Source organism: Amphiprion ocellaris, chromosome 20 (genome assembly GCF_022539595.1).
Source record: "Amphiprion ocellaris isolate individual 3 ecotype Okinawa chromosome 20, ASM2253959v1, whole genome shotgun sequence".
In the NCBI taxonomy this organism is placed as follows: Eukaryota; Metazoa; Chordata; class Actinopteri; family Pomacentridae; genus Amphiprion; species Amphiprion ocellaris.
The window spans coordinates 30,635,263-30,657,403 of record NC_072785.1 but is presented as its reverse complement, the minus strand read 5'-3'; the positions used below and the strand labels follow the sequence as shown (position 1 = coordinate 30,657,403).

At 36.2% G+C, this 22,141-nt stretch overlaps 1 protein-coding gene across 2 annotated transcripts in view; it reads left to right on the top strand.

The window, feature by feature from the left end:
- The window catches only part of syt16 (synaptotagmin XVI), a 50,340-nt gene that overhangs the window by 9,368 nt on the left and 18,831 nt on the right, over nt 1-22,141 (top strand). Inside the window, exons 2-4 of one of the 2 annotated variants that reach the window (XM_023261617.3) lie at nt 3,727-3,969; nt 13,353-13,583; nt 19,698-19,939. In XM_023261617.3, the coding sequence (XP_023117385.1) occupies nt 3,727-3,969; nt 13,353-13,583; nt 19,698-19,939 (716 nt within the window). The remainder of the gene's footprint in view (nt 1-3,726; nt 3,970-13,352; nt 13,584-19,697; nt 19,940-22,141) is intronic. The other variant, XM_023261618.3, reaches the window with a different exon arrangement.

The window sequence follows — 22,141 nt, the reverse complement described above, 5'->3', positions numbered from 1 at the left end:
GATTCAGAGGGTGAAGGTCGGCAGCAGGTGTGGCGACCGGCTCGGTTTCTTCCTGACCATCTGGATGCAGACAGTAGGAGGTTTCTGAAGCTCCAACACTGAGCTCAGTGTTCAAATTCCACTTTACTATCGTACCCGAACACAACGTCCAAACATTTGGGGATTAATTTAGGTCGCGTTCAGACTCTGATATCCGTCCTGAGATCCGATTTATAGCAGCAATCGCAGTTTAGGTGTTGAAGAAAGTCAAAATGTTCCAAAATATTTGGACAAAACAACAAATTTCAAGTAATTTTGCACAATTCTTGAGTCAGTTTAGGTAATTTTTGCTACTTTGGACACATTTCAAATAATTTTGGACCATTTTGGATGAGATTATAGACTAGATATAAAACATAAATGCAACCTACTGGATCAATAAATAAACGCAGCATGGCTCAGAAACAGTGAACAGAGGAATAAGTTGTTGGAAGATACAATCAGCATGGTGAAACATCTTTCTATAGTTTATGTGCAGAGACTCAAAAATGAACAAAAATGTGTTTACGAGTGGAAAAACTGCCATTTTGAACAACTTTTGTGTCATTTTGAACAAGTTTCAAGTAATTTTGGACACTTCTGGGTACTCAGTACATGTTTCAAATCATTTTATACAGACTTTGAGTCATATTGGATGATTTTAAATGATGTTTTTACATTTTACTGTTGCTTTGGACAAATTTTAAATGACTTTGCACATATTTAGTATGGATCAATAAATAAATGCAGCATGACTCAGAAACAGTGAACAGAGGAATAAGTTGTTGGAGATACATTCAGCATGGTGAAACATCTTTCTATAGATGATGAGCAGAGAGGAAAAGTTTATAGAGGAAACATGGAAAAAGTTAAATATCTATAGTATATAAACCTCATTTTTAGCATGTTAAAGGTTGTTATTTTAGCCATGCGGTTGCAGTAGAAGCCACCAGTGTCTTGTTTTGTAACAATGTTTTAAATTTTCGCTCTGCTTTGGTCTCAACCAGCCTCTGAAGTCGTCAGATATTTGTCTCTCTAGCTGCTAAACATTCATCTTCCTTGATTGGAGGCTGAACTAGATTAGTTTTAATTCTAGAGTAGTTCTAGTTCTAGACTACTTCTAGTACTGGAGTAGTTGTAGTTCTAGATTAGTTGAGGGGAGTAGTTCTAGTCCGAGATTACTTCTAGTTCTAGATTAGTTCTTGAGTAGTTCTAGATTAATTCTAGTTCTAGATTAGTTCTAGAGTAGTTCTAGTTGTAGATTAGTTCTAGTTCGAGATTAGTTCTAGTTCTAGATTAGTTCTAGTTCTAGAGTAATTCTAAATTAGTACTAGAGTAGTTCTAGTTCTAGAGTAGTTCTAGAGTTGTTCTAATTCTGGAGTAGTTCTAGTTCTAGATTAGTTCTAGTCCTAGATTAAGTGAATATCATTTTAGATTAGTTCTTAAGTAGTTCTATTTCTAGATTAATTCTAGTTCTATATTAGTTCCAGATTAGTTCTAGTTCTAGATTAGTTCTTGAGTAGTTCTATTTCTAGATTAGTTCTAGTTCTAGATGAGTTCTTGAGTAGTTCTATTTCTAGATTAATTCTAGTTCTATATTAGTTCTAGATTAGTTCTAGTTCTAGATTAGTTATAGAGTAGTTCTAGATTAGTTCTAGAGTAGTTCTAGATTAGTTTTGGCTGCAGATAGCAGTTCTTCTGATCTCCGTTACTCCACCAGCGTGTCTTTAAACCCGTCTGGTTGTTGCTGTCTGACAGTAATCAGGTAAATCTGTGAAGTCATGGTGAATCAAACATCAGTAATCGTACCGATCCTCCTACGCTCTGATGCTTTCATCCATTTCTGAAATGTTACCGTGGAAACAGGAGACAACCTCTGTCTTCACCTCCGTCAGCTTTTCACTCAATGCCTTCCTCGTTTTCAACAGCTGTCATCTCTTTTTTCTTTCTCATCTGATCCACACGTTTCCTTCTGTCACTTCTATTGGCCAAAAGGTTCATGTTTTTAAACACTAACAAATATTGTTTTCCAGACTCTGTGTCAGATTAATCTGTATCTGCCTTATAGCTTAGCCGCTAGCTGTCAGCATAGCATTATCCACTGTGAAAGCAGCTAATGTCCTGATCTGTGGAGATGGATTTGCTTCTCGTTCAGTTGTGCCTCTGCAGAGAAACATGCGTTATAGTGAATCTCACTTTAGCAAGATGTTTCAGTGCTTCAGCTAGCATTAGCAAAGACTAAGTGGTACTGCTAAACTCTTAACAGTAGCCGTAGCCTTGCGCCGTCAGCAGAATAAGTTTCAACTGCACCACTTGCTAACATTTATAGGTGAGTTTTTGAGGCTCACTCTCTGTCTCTCTGTGTAAACAACTGATGTGATTGACTGTTACTGGGGACATGTAACAGCCAATCAGAGAGAGCTGTGGGCGGGACATTACAGAGGGAGCCAAAGGAGACCCTTTCTTTATTTTGCAATAATCTGCCAATAAAAATAACGATATCAATAATCTAATAATGCCAAATATTGGCGTCAATAATCAGTCGACCCCTATTACATATAATATCAAGTAAAATCTAAAAAAACATGTTTACAGTATGCTCTTAATGTATATTCTGGCTTTCACAGTTTTTCAGCTTCCAGAAGAATAACAAATGTGATTTAAAAAAAAAAAATTATTTCCACTTGCTGTAGGTTGACCTGAGAGTAGCTGTAAACTGGTTTGTTAGCGACTGTAAACTGGTTGTTAGCAGCTGTAAACTGGTTTGCTGCAGCTGTAAACTGGTTTGCTAGCAGCTGTAAACTGGTTTGCTAGCAGCTGTAAGCTGGTTGTTAGCAGCTGTAAACTGGTTTGTTAGCGACTGTAAACTGGTTGTTAGCAGCTGTAAACTGGTTTGCTGCAGCTGTAAACTGGTTTGCTAGCAGCTGTAAACTGGTTGTTAGCAGCTGTAAACTGGTTTGCTAGCAGCTGTAAGCTGGTTGTTAGCAGCTGTAAACTGGTTTGTTAGCGACTGTAAACTGGTTGTTAGCAGCTGGAAACTGGTTTGCTAGCGGCTGTAAACTGGTTTCTTAGCGGCTGTAAAGATGCTTGTTAGCGGCTGTAAAATGGTTTGTAAACGGCTGTAAACTGGTTTGCTAGCTGCTGTAAACTGGTTTGCTAGCGGCTGTAAACTTGTTTGCTAGCTGCTGTAAACTGGTTTCCTAGCAGCTGTAAACTGGTTTGCTGGCAGCTGTGAAGTGGTTTGCTAGCTGCTGTAAACTGGTTTGCTAGCTGCTGTAAACTGGTTTGCTAGCTGCTGTAAACTGGTTTGCTAGCGGCTGTAAACTGGTTTGCTGGCAGCTGTAAAGTGGTTTGCTAGTGGCTGTAAATTGGTTTGCTAGCTGCTGTAAACTGGTTGGTTAGCCGCTGTAAACTGGTTGTTAGCAGCTGTAAACTGGTTTGCTAGCTGCTGTAAACTGGTTTGCTAGCTGCTGTAAACTGGTTTGCTGGCAGCTGTAAAGTAGTTTGCTAGCGGCTGTAAACTGGTTGGTTAGCAGCTGTAAACTGGTTGTTAGCAGCTGTAAACTGGTTTGCTAGCTGCTGTATATTGGTTTGCTAGCTGCTTTAAACTGGTTGTTAGCTGCTGTAAACTGTTGAGAACCAGGGAACCTGAATACTAAAGTGTCTGTTCTGTCCCTGTATCACATGTACTGTGTGTGTGTGCGTCAGATTGTCTGTTTGTGTGGGCTGATCAGTGTGTCATTGTGTGTCCCCTCCCCCTCCCCCTCCTCCCCCCAGTCACCCCTGAGGCCATCGGCTTCCTGTCGGCGGTCGGCGTCTTCATCGTGGCGTTGGCCGTCCTTTTCCTCTTCATCAACAAGAAGCTGTGTTTCTCACGAGTCGGCGGGCTGCCCTGCCTCGAGCAACATGGCCGCCGCAAGAAGGGACGCCTGGGGATCCGCCAGGGGCTCGGTGAGTGACCAAACAGGAAGTGGTTCATCCTCTGTAGGTGACCAAACAGGAAGTGGTTCATCCTCTGTAGGTGACCAAACAGGAAGTCGTTCATCCTCTGTAGGTGACCAAATAGGAAGTAGTTTATCCTCAGTGAGTGACCAAACAGGAAGTGGTTCATCCTCTGTAGGTGATGAAACCGGAAGTGGTTCATCCTCTGTAGGTGATGAAACAGGAAGTGGTTCATCCTCTGTAGGCGACCAAGCAGGAAGTGGTTCATCCTCTGTGGGTGACCAAATAGGAAGTAGTTTATCCTCAGTGAGTCATCAAACAGGAAGTGGTTCATCCTCTGTAGGTGACCAAACAGGAAGTCGTTCATCCTCTGTAGGTGACCAAACAGGAAGTCGTTCATCCTCTGTAGGTGACCAAACAGGAAGTGGTTCATCCTCTGTAGGTGATGAAACAGGAAGTGGTTCATCCTCTGTAGGTGACCAAACAGGAAGTGGTTCATCCTCTGTGGGTGACCAAACAGGAAGTAGTTCATCCTCTGTAGATGGCCAGACAGGAAGTGGTTCATCCTTTGTAGGTGACCAAACAGGAAGTGGTTCATCCTCTGTAGGTGATGAAACAGGAAGTGGTTCATCCTCTGTAGGTGACCAAATAGGAAGTGGTTCATGAATGATGAAACAGGAAGCGGTTCATCCTCTGTAGGTGACCAAACATAAAGTGGTTCATCCTTGGTGGATATTGCTTCCTTCCTTCCTTCTATAATGTTTCCTTCCTTCTTTAATGTTTCCTTCCTTCCTTCCTTCCCTCCTTCCGTCTTTAATGTTTCCTTCCTTCTTTCCTTCCTTCCTTCCTTCTTTAATGTTTCCTTCCTTCCTTCCTTCCTTCTATAATGTTTCCTTCTTTCTTTGTTTCCTTCCTTCCTTCCTTCCATCTTTAATGTTTCCTTCCTTCCTTCCTTCCTTCCTTCTTTAATGTTTCCTTCCTTCCTTCTTTCCTTCCTTCTTAAATGTTTCCGTCCTTCTTTCTTTCCTTCCTTCCTTCCTCCTTTAATGTTTCCTTCCTTCCTTTCCTTCCTTCCTTCTTTAATGTTTCCTTCCTTCCTTCCTTCCTTCCTTCTTTAATGTTTCCTTCCTTCCTTCCTTCTTTAATGTTTCCTTCCTTCCTTCCTTCTTAAATGTTTCCGTCCTTTCTTTCCTTACTTCCTTCCTTCTTAAATGTTTCCGTCCTTCTTTCTTTCCTTCCTTCGTTCCTTCTTTAATGTTTCCTTCCTTCCTTTTCTTCCTTCCTTCTTTAATGTTTCCTTCCTTCCTTCCTTCCAGACTGTAGTGTTTACATGTGAAGCTTCCTGTCAGTGAGTTAATATACAGTAAATATACATAAATACTGGAATCACACAGACTCATTTATAGATGTTGAGTTCTTTTATATTTTTTCTCTTTTATTGGAGTTTTAAATGAACCACATCTTTCCGTTTCACAGGTTTGTTGATGTGCAGTTTGTTTTAAACCCCGATGCTTTTATTGTGAAGGTCCATCCGTTACACAAGCTGCAGCAGTGGGAGAGTTTGTGTTTGTGGTTTCTGTGGGCGAGTTCGTCTGTGAGTCATTCATACAGCGACAGAAATATTAAGACGAGAAACCTTGAAGAAGAATCCTCGGGTCAGAGCTTCTGGTTTTCTTTCCTCCCACTTGACAAACATGAAAACACCCAAAGCAAAGTTCCTGCAGGTTCAGCGACAGTTTAACTTCCTGCAGCGTCTGATGGGAAACTCAAAGTTGACGAGTCAAACTGATAATAATAAACCTCTAATTTCACAACATAGTAGAAGATTTCAGGTTTTTATCTTTAGTTCTTCCTGAGATGTTGTCGCTCAAACAGACTCAAATTTATGTAAGAAAAAAAAACGCTGAAAGTAGATGGACAGGAAATTTTAAAATGTAAATAAAATTACATAAAAATTCACAGGTACCATTAAAAAATTCATAGTTTATCATAAACAGATATTTAAATAAATAAATATGGAAAGATAGAAATGCATAAATACAGAAGTCAGGAAATAAAAAAAAACAAACAAAATTAAAGAAGGACATGAATAAACACTGAAATAAACAAATCTAGAAATACAGAAATAATATAGAAAGAAAGAAATGTAGGAAACTGAAGTGAATGTAGGAATATGTGAAGAAATAAGTACAGAAATCACCATGGAAAGAAATAAAATACAGAAAAATGGAAATAAAGAAACAGAATTAAAAATAAATACATGTAAAAATACAAAAAATGTAGAAAACCCTACAAAAAATAAAAAAATAAATGTAAAATTTAGAAATACAAGAAAGTAGGAATATAGAAAAAATATGGAAGGATTAAAATGTAGAAATGCAGAAATAAATACTGAAAAAAATAAATAGAAATATGTGAAGAAATCAGTACAGAAATCAACATGTAAAGAAAGAAAAATTGAAATAAATACAGAAGCACAGAATTAAAACAAGGTAATGAAGAAATGTAAAAATACAAAAATAAATATATAAAACAAAAGAAATGAATGTAGAAATTCAGAAATAAAAAACTTAGACGTGAAGAAATAAGTACGGAAATTAAAATGGAAAGAAAAAGAAAAATTGAGACAAGTGGAAGTAAATAAAGAAATGCTGAATTAAAAAAAGAAAATAAATAAATGTAAAAATAGAAAGAAAAATATAGAAAATCAAAGAAATGCAAAAATGAATGTAGAAATTCAGAAATAAAACAATGTAAGAATACAGAAAAAATATAGAAAGATAAAAATGTAAAAATGCAGAAATAAATACTAAAAAACAACAGAAATATGTGAAGCAATAAGTGCAGAAATCTACATGGAAAGAAAGAAAGAAAGAAATAGAGAATAATGCAAATTAATATGGAAAAACAGAATTTAAAAAACAAAATAAAGAAACGTAAAAATACAGAAATGAATCCAGAAAACAAAAAAAAAGTAGAAATTCAGAAATAAATATTGAAAAAAATACAATGTTAAAAAAATGTAGAAATAAAGAAATGAACACCAAAAGAAAAAATGTAGGAATACTGAAGCAAATATAGAAAAATGGAAATAAACATAGAAACGTAGAATTAAAAATAAATAAATTTTAAAAAAAAATAAATTAAGAGAGCAAAAAACGTAAATGTAGAAATTCAGAGATAAAACAATGTAGGGATATGAAAAAAATATGGAAAATGAAAAATGTGAATGAATGAAAATGTAGAATTAAATGTAGAAATGCAGAACTAAATACTGAAAAAAGAAAGAAATATGTGAAGAAAGTACAGAAATCAACATGGAAAGAAAGAGAAATGGAAATAAATACAGAAACAGAATTAAAACAAGGAAATATAGAAATGTAAAAATACAAAAATAAATATAGAAAACAAAACAAAAATTTAGAAATTTAGAAATAAAAAAAATAGGATTATGGAGAAAAATATGGAACAATAAAAATGTAGAAATAAATACTGAAAAAAGGAAACGAAATACAAATTTAAAAAACTGTAGAAATACAGAAGTTAATATAGAAAGAAAGAAACGTAAGAAAGTAAATATAGAAAAATGTGAAGAAATCAACATAGAAAGTAAGAAAGAACAAAAGAAAGAGAGTTAAAACAGAAAATAAAGAAATGTAAAAATATAGATGGGAATACTGAAAAGAATAAATGCAAAATATAAAAAAATAGAAACACAAATAAATATAGAAAGAATGAAATGCAGAAAAACGTAAATCAATAAATTCCGAAAGCTTTAATTTCATAGATTCAGGATCAAATCATTTAATCGTCTCTGATCTCTGGAGCTGCTTCAGTTAAAAATCTGCTAAAAACAGTAAATCTGAGTTGCTTTAACTCTGAGAATTCAGCAGAACTTTAATGAAACTAAAACAAACACTGAGCCAGTCGTTGTTTACCTGCAGTAGGAGGAGCTTCAGGCGTTTCAGGTGAACAAACACGACTTCCTGCTTGGAGTCGGTCGCTCTGATGATCCACAGAAGCAGGTAGGACGTCGAGTTTTAACACCTGAGTGGAAAATAGTTTATTATCATGATCGTTTATTTAAAAAATGATGCGTTTAACTCCATTTTATCACTTATTTCCCTTCAAACGCTGCATTAAACCTGATTTTACTCTGACATTTCAGTAAAATAAAGAATATTTTTAGTGTTACGAGCAGTGTTTACTTATAGAATGGTTTATTTTTATCATAGTTTACTATTTAATACTGTAAATGCTCCGATAATATACTGCATTTATAAAGTGGTGCTACTGTATTCAACATTAACTGCACCTTTACACTGTAAAAAAGTGACTTTAAAAGAAAATTACAGTAAATAATTAGCAGTTTTCTCTTCTAATTTTAAAAATAATTGCTGTTGCTTTCCATTTTTTACAGTTCTGTGATATTACAGATAAAAACTACAGAAACATATTAATTTATATATAAACTGTTACAAAAAACATTCCAAAACTTTAAATAATTTAATCTAGATCTGTATTTTTAACGGTAATTATTCCTCCTCCAATGTCTGTATTTAAATCAGCAAATAAACAAATAAAAATAATTATTTTACTGATATTTGCTGATACTTGGAGGAAAAATCTGCAGATTCAGGATTAAAAAGTGAAAGTTAAAAAAAATTTTGAAACTATTATTTTACAAATGTTTCCAGTTTTGGTAAATTACTGATGATTTCTGGTAAAAACAGATAAACCAAGAATAATATAAAATGATAAAATGATAAATTAAAATACAAAAAGGGGAAAAAAGTATAAATTCACACATTACCTGTTCAAACCAGACCCTAAATCTAATTAGTGTTAAAATCAAAAATCTGTATTTTTATAAATGAAAATTTACTGACAAATTACACTTTTTAAAATTGTAATTAATTTTTTTTTTTTTATTATTCAAAAATGGTGAATTTAATACTTAGAACTGAGAATAAAGGATACGGCAAATTATATTTTTATAGATTCTGGAAAAGATTATTTAACGGCAACAACATATGGAAAAAATTTAATCTGTTAAGTAGAAAAATAATAGTGTAAATGTAGAAAAATAAGAAAAAGATGCGATCCAGCTGCTGATTTAAACAGTTTGTGAATTTTTTTATTTAATTTCACGTCGCTATTCTTGTTTTTTGCTGATAAAATCATCTGATTTTAAACCGTATTTAAAAGTGATTTTTCTTCTACATTACAAACAGTTTTATGAAGGAAATGTCAGAGAAAAGTTTGGATCATTCGCAGTTTTTCTTTGTTTTTAGTCTTTTCTAGAAAATTACAACCGATATAGAGTGAAAGGAAACATGAACCCTGTTTGTAATAAACAGGTTTCTGTTTGTTCTGAGCATTTCTTTACACAGCAGCTGTGTTTATTAAAGAAAAGGTTTCAGTTTAAAGACTTTCTGACTCTTTGTTTTGACTCTTAAGACGACTGTGTGATTCTGTAAGTATTCAGTTCCTCCATTAATCAATAATGAGTGATTCTGAGAAGAAAATGTCAGAATGGAGGTAAAACAGTGATTTATTAAAGATTAAGTTGTAATAGACCAAAGAAAAGCAGAAAATATGAGTCATTTTAAAGGAAAATGAATTCACATTGTGTCTGTTTTTACAGTTTCTGCCTCTGATAAATCGTCTAATTACGCTGATTTTAAAAAAAAAGATTATAAAGACAGAAATAACTGTCGAAATACAGAATTAAAGAACAAAAATACACATAGAATTACACAAAATAAAACCTATAAATGAAAGAATAAATCCAGAAAATACAGAAATAGATGTAGAAACACTGAAATAAAAGTAAAATGATGAAAGAATAACTGAATAAATGTAAAATTAAAGACAGAAATAACCAAATAAAAGCAGAGAAATAAACTCAAGCTGCTTTTAAATATATTTGTGTGCTCAAATATTTATTTCTGCAATTAGTCATGGATTAATTTATACTTTATCCTGCATATTTTTGCTTCAAGTATTAAATCTCCAATGATTTATGTCTGTAAAGAAAACGAAACGAAACATTTAGTAACAAAAAGACGAATAGATTTATCGACTTTGTGCGTTTTAATGATAAATCCTGACAGTTTGAGTTCATTCTCTCCGTTTTACAGCTGTTTTATTAACCAGTGAAGCAAAACAATCAGCCGGTGGCCTTGAACGGCCCGTTATAGTCATCAACCCACCAATCAGCTGCTCCGTCGGTAACCACGGCAACCACTCAGGTATCTGTGACGACCTGGAGACGCAGTGTCACTCATTCAGCTGTTGCCGTATAATTATGGAGAAATTATGGAGGAAGTGAAGCGACTGGAAGGAGTTTTACCTCCAGACGGGTTTTTTTACTCCACACAGCTCAGAATTCACATTTAACACTGTTTATTATCAGTTTATTGTTGTTTTTTTTTTTTTTTTTTTATCGTCTGTGACAAAGAAACCAACAAAAAAAACCAACCACATTACAGTCAAGTTTCTGGGCATCTTTAGTTCATTTTTACTCACTGTTGGTTCATTTTTTACTGCAGTATAAAGTCCTGGAAACTCAGAAATGACCTCAAATATAAATCTGTGGATGTTGTCAGTCATCCAGGTCATGATAAGTCTCAAGCAAGCATAAGTTATGGCAACTGGACTAACCTCGTGTGAGTCGAAAACGTTTCACCTCTCATCCAAGAGGCTTCTTCAGTCCTGAAAGCCTGGTGGGGAGTACCAGCAAAAAAGCGCAGGGAGGATAAGAAAGACGAGGACCACAAAAAGAGAAACAACATTGTCATCCCCTACGTGGCAGGAATTTCAGAGAAACTCAGGAGGATCTTTAACACCCACCAGATCCCAGTACACTTCAAGCCCAGCAACACTCTGAGGCAAAAGCTGGTCCATCCCAAGGACAAAATTCCAAGGGAGAAACAGAGCAATGTGGTGTACGCAGTGCAGTGCAATGAGGAATGCTCTGACCTGTACATTGGAGAGACTAAGCAGCCATTACACAAGCGCATGGCACAACACAGGAGGGCCACGACCACAGGCCAGGACTCAGCAGTCCACCTCCACCTCAAGGAGAAGGGGCACTCCTTTGATGACCACAAGGTGCGCGTTCTAGCCAGAGAGGACAGATGGTTTGAGAGAGGGGTAAAAGAAGCCATTCATGTCAAACTAGAACGGCCATCTTTGAACAGAGGAGGGGGCCTCAGACACCACTTGTCTCCCACTTACAACGCCGTTCTTAGAGCCCTCCCAAGGAGGTGCAGCCATCATTCCCACCTGCAGTCAGGTGACCCCCAACCACCCTCCTAGAGGGCTGGGAGGGGTAACGACCGCCCATCAAAGGCTAACGACTCACATTAACACCTAACGAGTCTATTGGTTTCGGGTCTTTGTCCACTTGTTTTTGCCACCACCCTCCTGGTGGATAAATATCTGGTACTCCCCACCAGGCTTTCAGGACTGAAGAAGCCTCTTGGATGAGAGGTGAAACGTTTTCGACTCACACGAGGTTAGTCCAGTTGCCATAACTTATGCTTGCTTGAGACCTCAAATATAATTACATAAATTACGTAAAAATAAAGTTTAATTTTCCAGATTAATTTTATATGAATACATTTAGAAAAAACTGAAATAGATGTAGTAATACAGAAATAAATAAATGTAGAAATATTGAAAGAAAGAGAAGTAGAAATGCTGAAATTAATGTATGAATAGAGAACTAAATAAATGTAGAAATAAAGCAATAAAAATGGAAAGAAAAATATTTAAAAATACAAAAATAAATGTAGAAATACCAACATAAATGCATACAAAAACAGAAAAAAAGAAATACATATAGGCAGAAATACCGACATAAATGCATGTAAAAATAGAAATAAAGAAATAAAAGTAGAAATGCCAACATCAATATTTGTAAAAATATAAATAAATAAATGTAGGAATAAGGACAAGATGAATGTCGAAACAAAGTAATAAATATACAAAGAAAGACATTTAGAAATAGAAAAATAAATGTAGAAATAAATAAACATGGAAAGAAAGACATTTATAAATATAAATAAATGTTGAAACAACAAAATAAATACATGTAGAAAGAGAAATAAAATTTGAAATGAACAAATAAATGTCAAAATACTTAAATAAATAAATATAGAAACAGAGATAAAGTAGAAATACAGAAATAAGAAAATGTAAAAATGCATCGATAAATAAATACATAAACAATAATTATAGAAATACAGAACGAAATAAATGTAGAAATCAAGCAGTAAATATGGAATGAAAGACATTTAGAAATATAGAAATAAATGTAGAAATATCAAAATAAATGCATGTAGAGTAAGTAAGTAAGCAATGTAAAAAAAATGAAATGGATAAATGTAATATGGAAAGAAAATGATTAAGTAATATAGAAATAAATGTAGAAATCCAGAAATAAGTAAATGTAAAAATACAAAAAGAAATGTAGAAGACAGAAATAAATGTTGAAATAAAGAAATAATTAAATGTAGAAATACGTAGATAAATAAATGGGGAAAAAGAAATCAGAAAATACGCAAATACAGAAATAATAATAACTTAAAAACACAGATCTAAAAAAACAATATACAAATAAATCAGTTAGTACATTTTGAAATTAAAGAAAAACTGAATAAATGAAGTAGAGAAATAAAGACAGAAAAAATAGTCAACCTATGGAAACAGGTCAACAAGTCAAGCTGCTTTTGAATATATTTCTGCATTTATTTATTCATTTATTTACACTTTATCCTCCGTAGTTTTGCTTTGAGGGTTTATCTATTTGAGAAAAATTAAAGTAAACATCATAAAACCTTCAATACATCAGTGCTTCTCCTGCTCCTTTTCTGTTTATGTCAGCTTCTTACAGTACATATTTTCTACACAAATTCATCTTCCCTGTTTGGCAGAATTTGTTGAGTTGAGAGACGAGGACGAGGAGGATTTATTTTGTGATGCTGATGTTGTGTGTCGTCTGCAAATATGAGTTATGAAAGTGAAGCAAAAATATGGGGTTTGTCAATTTTATGACCAAGTATTTCATATTAAACATTCTCCTATATGTTTAGGTTTGTGTTATTGTAACATGCAGCTACATTTGATTCAGAAAATTTCACATAGTTTGACTTCTGTATTATCAATATTTTTGTTAATTTGAGCTCAAAGATGGAATTTTTTGTCCGTCCAACACTAAATCCAGAATCAGGCATTGTACAGATGTTTTTATTCTGTATTTCAGGTAAACAGTGATGGATTTAAACACTGTGGAACCTAAATCTTTGTTTCCTCTCCTCTCCTGAACTCTCCCAGTTTTTCCCGGTTGTCAGTTCCTGTGTTTCCCTGTTTTTTCCGTCCATCAGTGAACAGTTATGGTGACGACGATGACGACGATGGCAGCAGCTCCTCCGACAGCGAAGACGAGATCCTGAAGCAGTTTGAGATCTCAGTGTCGCGCTCGCAGAGTTTCCGGACGGCGGCGAACAGCGGCGAACAGCAGCAGCAACATCAGCAGCAGGCGTTGGGTCGACGGCACAAGTTCACCCGACTGTCGGACCAGGAGGAGGGAAGCACCGAACCGTCGGACTGTGAAGGTAGACAACCAAAAAGACTTATTTATGGGTTGGTATAGACGGTGTTTAATGTCTCTTATATTTCTCTGACGCTACCATCATCTTCTAAAACAACTGATGATGCCTATAAATGTGTGACAACTCAGTATTAATATTTTCACTGTAGGACTGTGATTAAGTAGCTTTCTGTTTCCATTGTAGTGTAGAATCCAACAGCTTCCACCACAACGTTGACTCAAAGTCCAACAAAATCACAAGAACAATTAAAGCTGCAGGCAGCATTGAACAGATCCTTCACACCCAACCCATGTCGGGATGTGACAGAAAGGTGTTGGGATTTAGCTGACCAATTTCAAGGATTATATCACAAAATTTCTAGCAACTGTGTGCTGTCTTGGCCAGGTCTCCCTCGGAAAAGAGATTTTTAATCTCAAGGGACTTCCTGGTAAAACAAAGGTTAAATAAATGAAATAAGTAAACGGTACGTGCAAATGTAATTTCTAAGCTTCCTGTTACCAATAGGTGGGGCTATGACTAAATTTATGAGTGTGGATGTCTTCAGACTCGGCCTGGTGTCAAGCATATGATGTTTGGGGCAGATTGGGTCAGATATCAGATATAAACATTTCAGTAGTCATGGCAACACATTGAAATTTGCCACGCCGCTACAGACATGACGTTTGATGACGAGTCACCATTTTCTCAATGAATCATCATCAACATCTTTAGACTTATGTCATCACATTTGAGATGAATATGGGCAGCAGGCTATCAACAGCACATCAAAGTGTAAAAAATGACATTTCTTGTTGCCACAAGGTCTCTTGGAGTTACCCCGAGGAGGATTGAACCCCTGAAAATCTCACAGTTAATGCAAAATGGTGGACTCGCCATGGAACCATTTTGCTGCACACGTCCCATAAAATATCACATTTTTTGCCAGGTCTGGTGTGCTTGCAAATTTCCATGAGTTTTTAAACACGTTTAAGCCTCAAAAATGTGGGCAAGAAATAATTCCTTACATTCCAACAGGGTCTTATGCATCGGCATAAACTACTCCAGATCTGTTTAGAAGATAGAACAGTGCAGGTGTGTTATGGTAGCCTGTTTAGTGCTTTTTTTTTACGTTGTTCACTTCGATGTTAGCGATGAAAAACCGACTATTACAGGCAGTCTTTCACTTGTAGAGTTTCTGTGTATTTTCAGTCGTAACTCCTGAAATTAGCCGGAAAGTGACCGTTACAGTCAGCAGCTGTCTTCTAAGACTGTAAAGGTATTTTTTAAATTGATGATGGTGATCTTTGTGCCACAGCTCTTTCTTTAGTGTTAGTCTTGATCTAAAACCCAGCAGCTTCAACCACAACGTTGACTCCGAGTGCAACAAAAAAAACAACAAAACTAAACCACTGGATGTATCTCTGAATTACAATATTGCTGGTTTGTTATTTTAGCCTGTATGGAGAAATTCATGTTATTGAGGAAAAATTGACTAATGTCTTCTTGTCTTGTCTTCTCCAAGTCAAATGTAAGGAGCCTGAGGCTATATTAAAGGTAATTTTACTACCTTTACCTTTGAGCTCTTGTCTTGGATGCTATAAGCATTCGCCAATCATTCAATATCTTGTTTTTTGTGCCATTTTCATGACAAAATATGCTGTGAATTCAATATTATTACTCCTTGCTGCCAGTGTGTTGCACAGATAAGCAGCTAGAATGTTGTGAAGGTGGAGTTGTGCAATTTCATTTTTATTTTTAACATTTTTTTTCTTACTTGGTCGTGGAGTACGTGCTTTAAAATGCAAATTGACTGTTCCATAAGGCCGTGCAACAAAATAAGATGCGATAAACATAAAAACATTCTTTTACAAAGCAATAGAAAGCCATAAATGGTGAGGAGATTGTGAAGATATGGTGGAAAGCAGCTGTACTTTGGCTCAAGTGCCATGATTTCACCAAATCTCTTCACAATAAAAGCATCCTGACACAGTTTGGCACCACAATGTTGATCAGAGTCTGCTAGCAAACAATCCAGGTGCTGCTGCTCCTTCCTGGACTCAACTTCGACGTTGTTTTTGTCGTGTTTCGGTTTTCTTTGGCTGCTAAATGCTTCTTCACACCATCTCACCTGTGCTCGGCAGATAGATTACAACTGAAAACGAGGTAAAAACTCCTGGAGCTCCATTGAAGCCAGAAACATCCACTAATCTGTCCCGGTGTAAAAAAAAAAACAAAAAACAAACAAGTTCCAATTGCTTTTTTTTTTTTTTTTTTTTACTGCAGATTAGAGGCAGTAAAGAGCTCAGAGAGGCAAAACAAATCATGAAGCTTGTTTCTAATCAGCTGTTTTAAAAGCAAACAGTAGCAAAAACTAAATCAGACAACTTTTATTCAGCTTTTACTTTTAAATTTAGGTTGTTTGCTGTAGTTTAGTTGCTCAGATAATAAAATTGTTGCTGGGACGGTCTATCCAAATAAATAATTTATCACTAAACACCAACGACTCTAATGGTTTTCTGTAAATTCTGTTAGTTTTACTTGATATTTATCAGAAACGAGCTTCATCGTACATGTGGTTCCTGGACTTTTCTTCCTAAATATTGCGATTAATGAAAGTCCTGAACATCCAGTAGAACATAATCTGGATTATCATCTAAACCGGAACCATTCAGAGCTTCCAGCGTCTGAGAGCGACCCAACAAATCAGACCAGACGTTTAGAAATAAAAATAACAGAAGCTGAAAACGTGCAGATTTTAAAACTCTGAACTCGTTTTTTCTCACTGTGGCTCATTTTTCCATGCAATCTAAAGTCCTGACCCTCTAGAAGGAGAGAGAACTCCTACAGTTAGAAAAACACAATTATTAACATTATTAGGTTTGTTTCCATATTCGTCTCCAGTCGGCTTTTTGTGAACACTGCCTGCAGTTCAGCTGAAAAGTCCCTTAATTTTTTGTCACATGACTTTTGGTCGCAGCTGAGTCACTAATGGTTCCACATTTTCACCAGGAAGTGCTGAATTTTTTGTTTTTTACAGAATGTACTTATTGAAAATGGTTTATTTTTGGTGAATTTTTAAAGGAGAATTGTGGGTTAAAGTGATTTTGATGAAATATCAGGATTTCAAGCTGATTTTGGTGAATTTTCCCAACAGTAATGACATGTTTTTTTCAGTTTTTATAGTTTCTGCCTGATAAATGGTGTAATTTTGGAGATTTTTAAAAGCATAAGATGTCTTTCAAGCTAATTAGTTTCCATATTTGTCTCTGATTTAAAATAAGATGTGTAGATTTAAGGGATTTTGATGAAATGTAATGATTTCAAACTAATATTTGTTGAATTTTCCCACCTGAATGGCATTTTGCAGGTGAGTAGTTTGAGTACCATTGGAAAGTTGACAATCCAACAAATTTTTTCTGTTTTTACAGTTTCTGGGTGATAAATAGTATAATTTTGGAGATTTTTAAACCATAGCATGTCTTTCAAGCTAATTACTTTTCCTCTGTGTCTCCAATCTGCTTTTTTGTAAACTCTGCCTGCAGTTCAGCTGAAAACTTAGTAAGTCACTAAATTTGTGTCTCAAAACTTTAGGTCATAACAGAATCTGTCATAGTTTCATAGTTGCACCAAAAAGTGCAGAATTTTATTTGTTGTTTGTTTTTTCCAGATTTTAAAATGTAGTTTTACTAACTGTTTATTTTTTGTAAATTGTAAAATAAGACATGTAGATTAAAGGGATATAATAATTTCAAGCTGTGATTTGGTGAATTTTCCCAAATAAATGGCATTTCACAGATGAATACTTTGAGTACCATCTAAAAATGAAAAATCCAACAAATTTTTTGAGTTTTTACAATTTCTGGCTGATAAATGGTGAAATTTTAGGAGTTTTTTTTAAAGATAACACGCCTTTTAAGCTAATTAGTTTCTGTATGTCTAAAACATATTGCTAAAAAATCTTGTTTTTAAGATAAGATTGAGAGAATTTTGCAGATGAGTCATTCGAATACCGTCACAAAGTTGAAAATCCAACTCATTTTTTCAGTTTTTACAGTTTCTGGCTGATAAATTACGTAATTTGGGAATTAAAAAAAAAAAGATAACGTTCCTTTAAAACTCCTGAGGGTTATTATAGACGTAGTGAGAGTTGCAGAATCTTCAGAGCGCTCCGTTAATTCTTCTTGGTTGTCAAAACACGGTGAGTTATTCACGGTGAACGTTGGAGACGAGCAGCATCGCCTTCACTTTAAACACAAACAAACCTCCAGTTTTAAGCGAGCAGCTGGCGGCGGTGGGCGGCGACGTTGTTTGGTTGAGGTCACTCTGCCTCGACTCCTATTATACATCCTCCATCTTTAACCAACATGTGAGCCGTGCAGTGACATAACCCACAATGCACGAGGTAACGCACACACCGATGACTCACCTCAGCCTGTTGCCATGGCGAACTCTCTGTGCAGCCATTGATATAACAGTCAGACCGACCTTAATGACGGAGAATTGGAGATAATTGCTATTGATTGGTCTGAGGTACGGCTTGTTCTCGTTTTCCTGCATCAGGCAAAGGCCGAGGTTTGACAGATTACTCCTCAGTTAACACACAGCGCCGCTAAACGAGGTTTAGGAAGCTGCTTTTAGATGTCTGAGGCTAATTTAGATGGTAAGCCAAAGGAAACAGTCACCAGGCAGCATGTAGGGATGTATTTGTAAAGTTCTAGTGCTCATAAGAAGTCTCTGTGTACGTTACTGTTGGCGCCGTTGGTTATATTTAATCCTATTTGTGTAGCAACTTTTGTAAACACAGTGACTAAGTGTTTTGAAATAGAACAAATGTCAAATAGGATGAATGTGGACAACAAATTTAACAAATAAGTAAGACTGTAGAGATGGAACACAAACGATACCAAGAAAACCAAACCCTGCAACCAGATCCTATAATGCTATTCAGGGTGTGATGATACCTCAATAACCCACACATTACAGAATAAACCCCTCAACAAGTTATATAAAACGCTACTTTATCACTTTGCGACTATAACAGAACTTATTCAACCATGAAGAACAGCCGGACTGATGTAATAATAAAGTTTGAAACTACGGTAATCTAAACATATGATCTAGAAATTATGATAAAATTAGGTATTGTGCGTTCAATGATGTTAATGTGTGGAGTGCTCAAAAAGACTGCTTATAAAAATCAAAAACCATACCTGATTTAAATGTGGCCACATCTGTTATGATGTATTCTCTTTGTGCAGGGCTGCTCTGCTCCCAGTGCTCCTGCAACACTCCAGTTATGAAAACGAGTCTCTGAAAGTCTCAGAAACTGTGTCCAAAACGGTGACCGTTAGCTGGAATTTAATTGTGTGGAAGACGAAGAAGTCGATGGCAGACAACTACGAACAAAATACTGAAGTCAAGACATTGTGCGGCTCCGCTCTGCTCCCAGTGCTCCTGCTACACTTGTAATGTACCTGGAATTCCAGTTATGGAAACAAGTCAAGCACCATCTCTGATAAGATCAATCTCTCAAACTGTGTGAAAATGGCAACAAATGTCACAAAAAAGTAAACCATTAGTAAATAAATAAACTGATGCAGGGATTAGCTTTGTCCACCTCAACGGCATCATCATTTCCCAATTTACTGCCACAAAAAAGCAAAAAGTTGGTAAATAAATAAACTCATACTGGGATTAGCCTATTAACACTATCATGCACGGGGGCAGTATCAGCATTTCCCAATTTACCATCACAAAAAAATCTAAAGATCTGTAAATAAACAAACTGATTGATGGATTACCCATCATGCATAAATGCACGGTGGCGGTATCATCATCGCTGAGCTGCGAGAGGTTCAGGTTCAGTGTAGTTTTTATTACCTTTGCCTGAGAGCCAAAAACCAGGGCAAAAAACAGTGTTATGCTTCGATGCTGAGTGTGCAGGTTAACAACCACAAGAGCATCTTAACATTTCCATGAACTTGTCTCTTCTGGGTTTGGACAGTTCAGCAGCCTTTTACTGGCTGTAAAAGTGAGACAGAAATAGGATTGTGAAAAGTTCAACTCCATCCCGAGGTGGAAATTACACCTCGCTGTCCTTCCACCCACAGATTTAAAACCTCCTTCTTCTTCTTGCAGAAATGGAGGCTCAGAGTCGGCAGGGTTTCCAGGACCCGCTGTCGGCAGTGGTGGCGGAAAGCAAAAGAGCGTCGGCAGTTTCTCTGGACAAACCGGCCGTCGGAGTCGAGGCTTCGGCCGCCAGAGAGAGTCCGACCCCGAGTATGAACCGACAGGCCGCCGATGGCAGCGAGGACACAGAGAACGCCGTGGACCTCGACAAGAACGAGGCCACGGACAGCTCCTCCACCTGGAGCCCCGAGGTACTGCAGCCCGAAGTTAGCATTAAAACACACATTGACATCATTTTATGTGATTTATTGAAGCTGAGATTAACATTTTACAGTCAAAATAACATGAGTTTCTAAAATCTAATATTCTTTAACACCTTCCATGTAGTTTTTTGTTTTTTCTTCTCACTTAAGTAGCTTTAAGGTTGTTAAAAACGTCCTATTCCTCACACCATAGGGATTAGCTGATTACCCATCGTGCATGGCGGTGGTATTAGAATTAGAATTAGAATGGCTTTATTGTCATCATACATGGCATGATGAAAATATAAATAGCTTCCACTGGATGGTGCACAGCAACAAGCAATAAGAAATAAAATATCAACATTAAGTAATAGAATCAAATGGACATATATAACTTAACAATATTAAAAAAACACAAAATCTGCAAAGGAGGCCAGATATGTGCAATATGGGAGGTAGATGAAATGGAATAAGAACCAGTAGAATATGATAAATATGTTATGAAATTGCACGAAAGCAGCAAAAAGTGGCATTGTGCATTTAGGTAGACAGGTGTTTGGAGTTCAGGAGTCTGATGGACCATGGAGAGAAACTGTTCCTTCAACATTTCCGTCACATTTCTCAGAGAAAGTTTTATAAAAACTAATAACATTTCCCAGTTTACTATCACAAAAAAGCAAAAAAAAAAGGTAAATAAATAAACTGATGCAGGGAATAACTGATTACCAATATCATGCACGGTGGTGGTATCAACATTTCCCAATTTACTATCACAAAATGTTGGTAAATAAATAAACTGATGCAGGGAATAACTGATTCCCCATCGTGCACGGCGGTGGTATCATCATTTCCCATTTTATCGTCACAAAAAAGGAAAAAGTTGGTAAATAAATAAACAAGGAATGCAGGGAATAACTGATTAACAATATCATGCACGGTGGCGGTATCATCATTTCCTAATTTACCCTCACAAAAAAGCAAAAAGCTGGTAAATAAATAAACTGAAACTAATCTGAATGAAGTCGGTGGCATCTGATTAGTCCATTTTATGCATTAAAAACACCTTTCATGTGAGTCTTATGAAGGAAACCTGATTATCGAAGAAATTAAATAACCACCGACATGATACCGATTATCTCAGTTTTAGGTTTTAAGCTGGCTAACACAAAGAAAGTCTGGATTTGTCGAACTGGCTTCACTCCTCTGGACTTACAGGGTGAAAAGTGTTAAAATAAACCGCATTTGATTAGAAAAAATAAGATTTAATCAAAGTGAAATGAGAATTTATGGCTTTCTTCAAGTCTTTTCTTAATGCAGTGTTGAGCTGCTTTCACTGCTGTCTTTAAATTGCCATCAGTCGATGAAAATTTCACCTTTTTCTGACAAAAGTGTGAAAATAAGGTTAATTTGTTGACACGTTTCTGCACAACAGGCTTGTTCAAGGTACACCAGGTCCTCGGTTTACGGCGTACTCAAACTACGGCGTTTTGTCCTTACATCGCCATCTTCCGTAAATTTATTAAGAAAGTCTTGTTTCATCATTCAGTGTAGGCCGTTTGTAATGTTAAAACAAATTTTGCACGGGAAGTAATTGACGAGCAGAGCAGACGAATACGTTGTAGGAAGACTGCTTTGTTTACATTCACCGGTTGTACGTCACAGTATGGGAGTTCCGACTTACGGGGAAAATCATGTTCCTTTGCGCCACAGGAACAGAATTCCAACGCAAGTCGAGAACTCAATGTAGTAAACTTCATAAAACAACAACATTTCACTGTTTTCTGTCACAAAAACGCAACAAATAAATAAACCAATGCAGGGATTAGTCGAGCCAACGGTGGCCCTGCTGTTAGCCACCATGCACGGTGGCGGCATCATCATCACTGAGCTGTGAGAGGATTATTAGAGGATCCTCTCAGGTTTGATGTGGAAGAAACAAACCAAACACAAACACGCTCGAGGTTTTGTATAAATAGTTGGTATTTCGGCCAATAAACAGAAGCTCATGAATATTCACCACCGTGTGTGCGTCTGTGTGTGTGTGTGTTTGTGTGTAAACAAAGTGTGCGTTTGTGTTTGTAGGAGAGAATCTAACGGCGTCTCCATCACCGAATCACACTTTGAAATTGGGAGCAATCTGCGCTGTAAACACCTCCTACACACACACACACACACACACACACACACACACACACACACACACACACACAC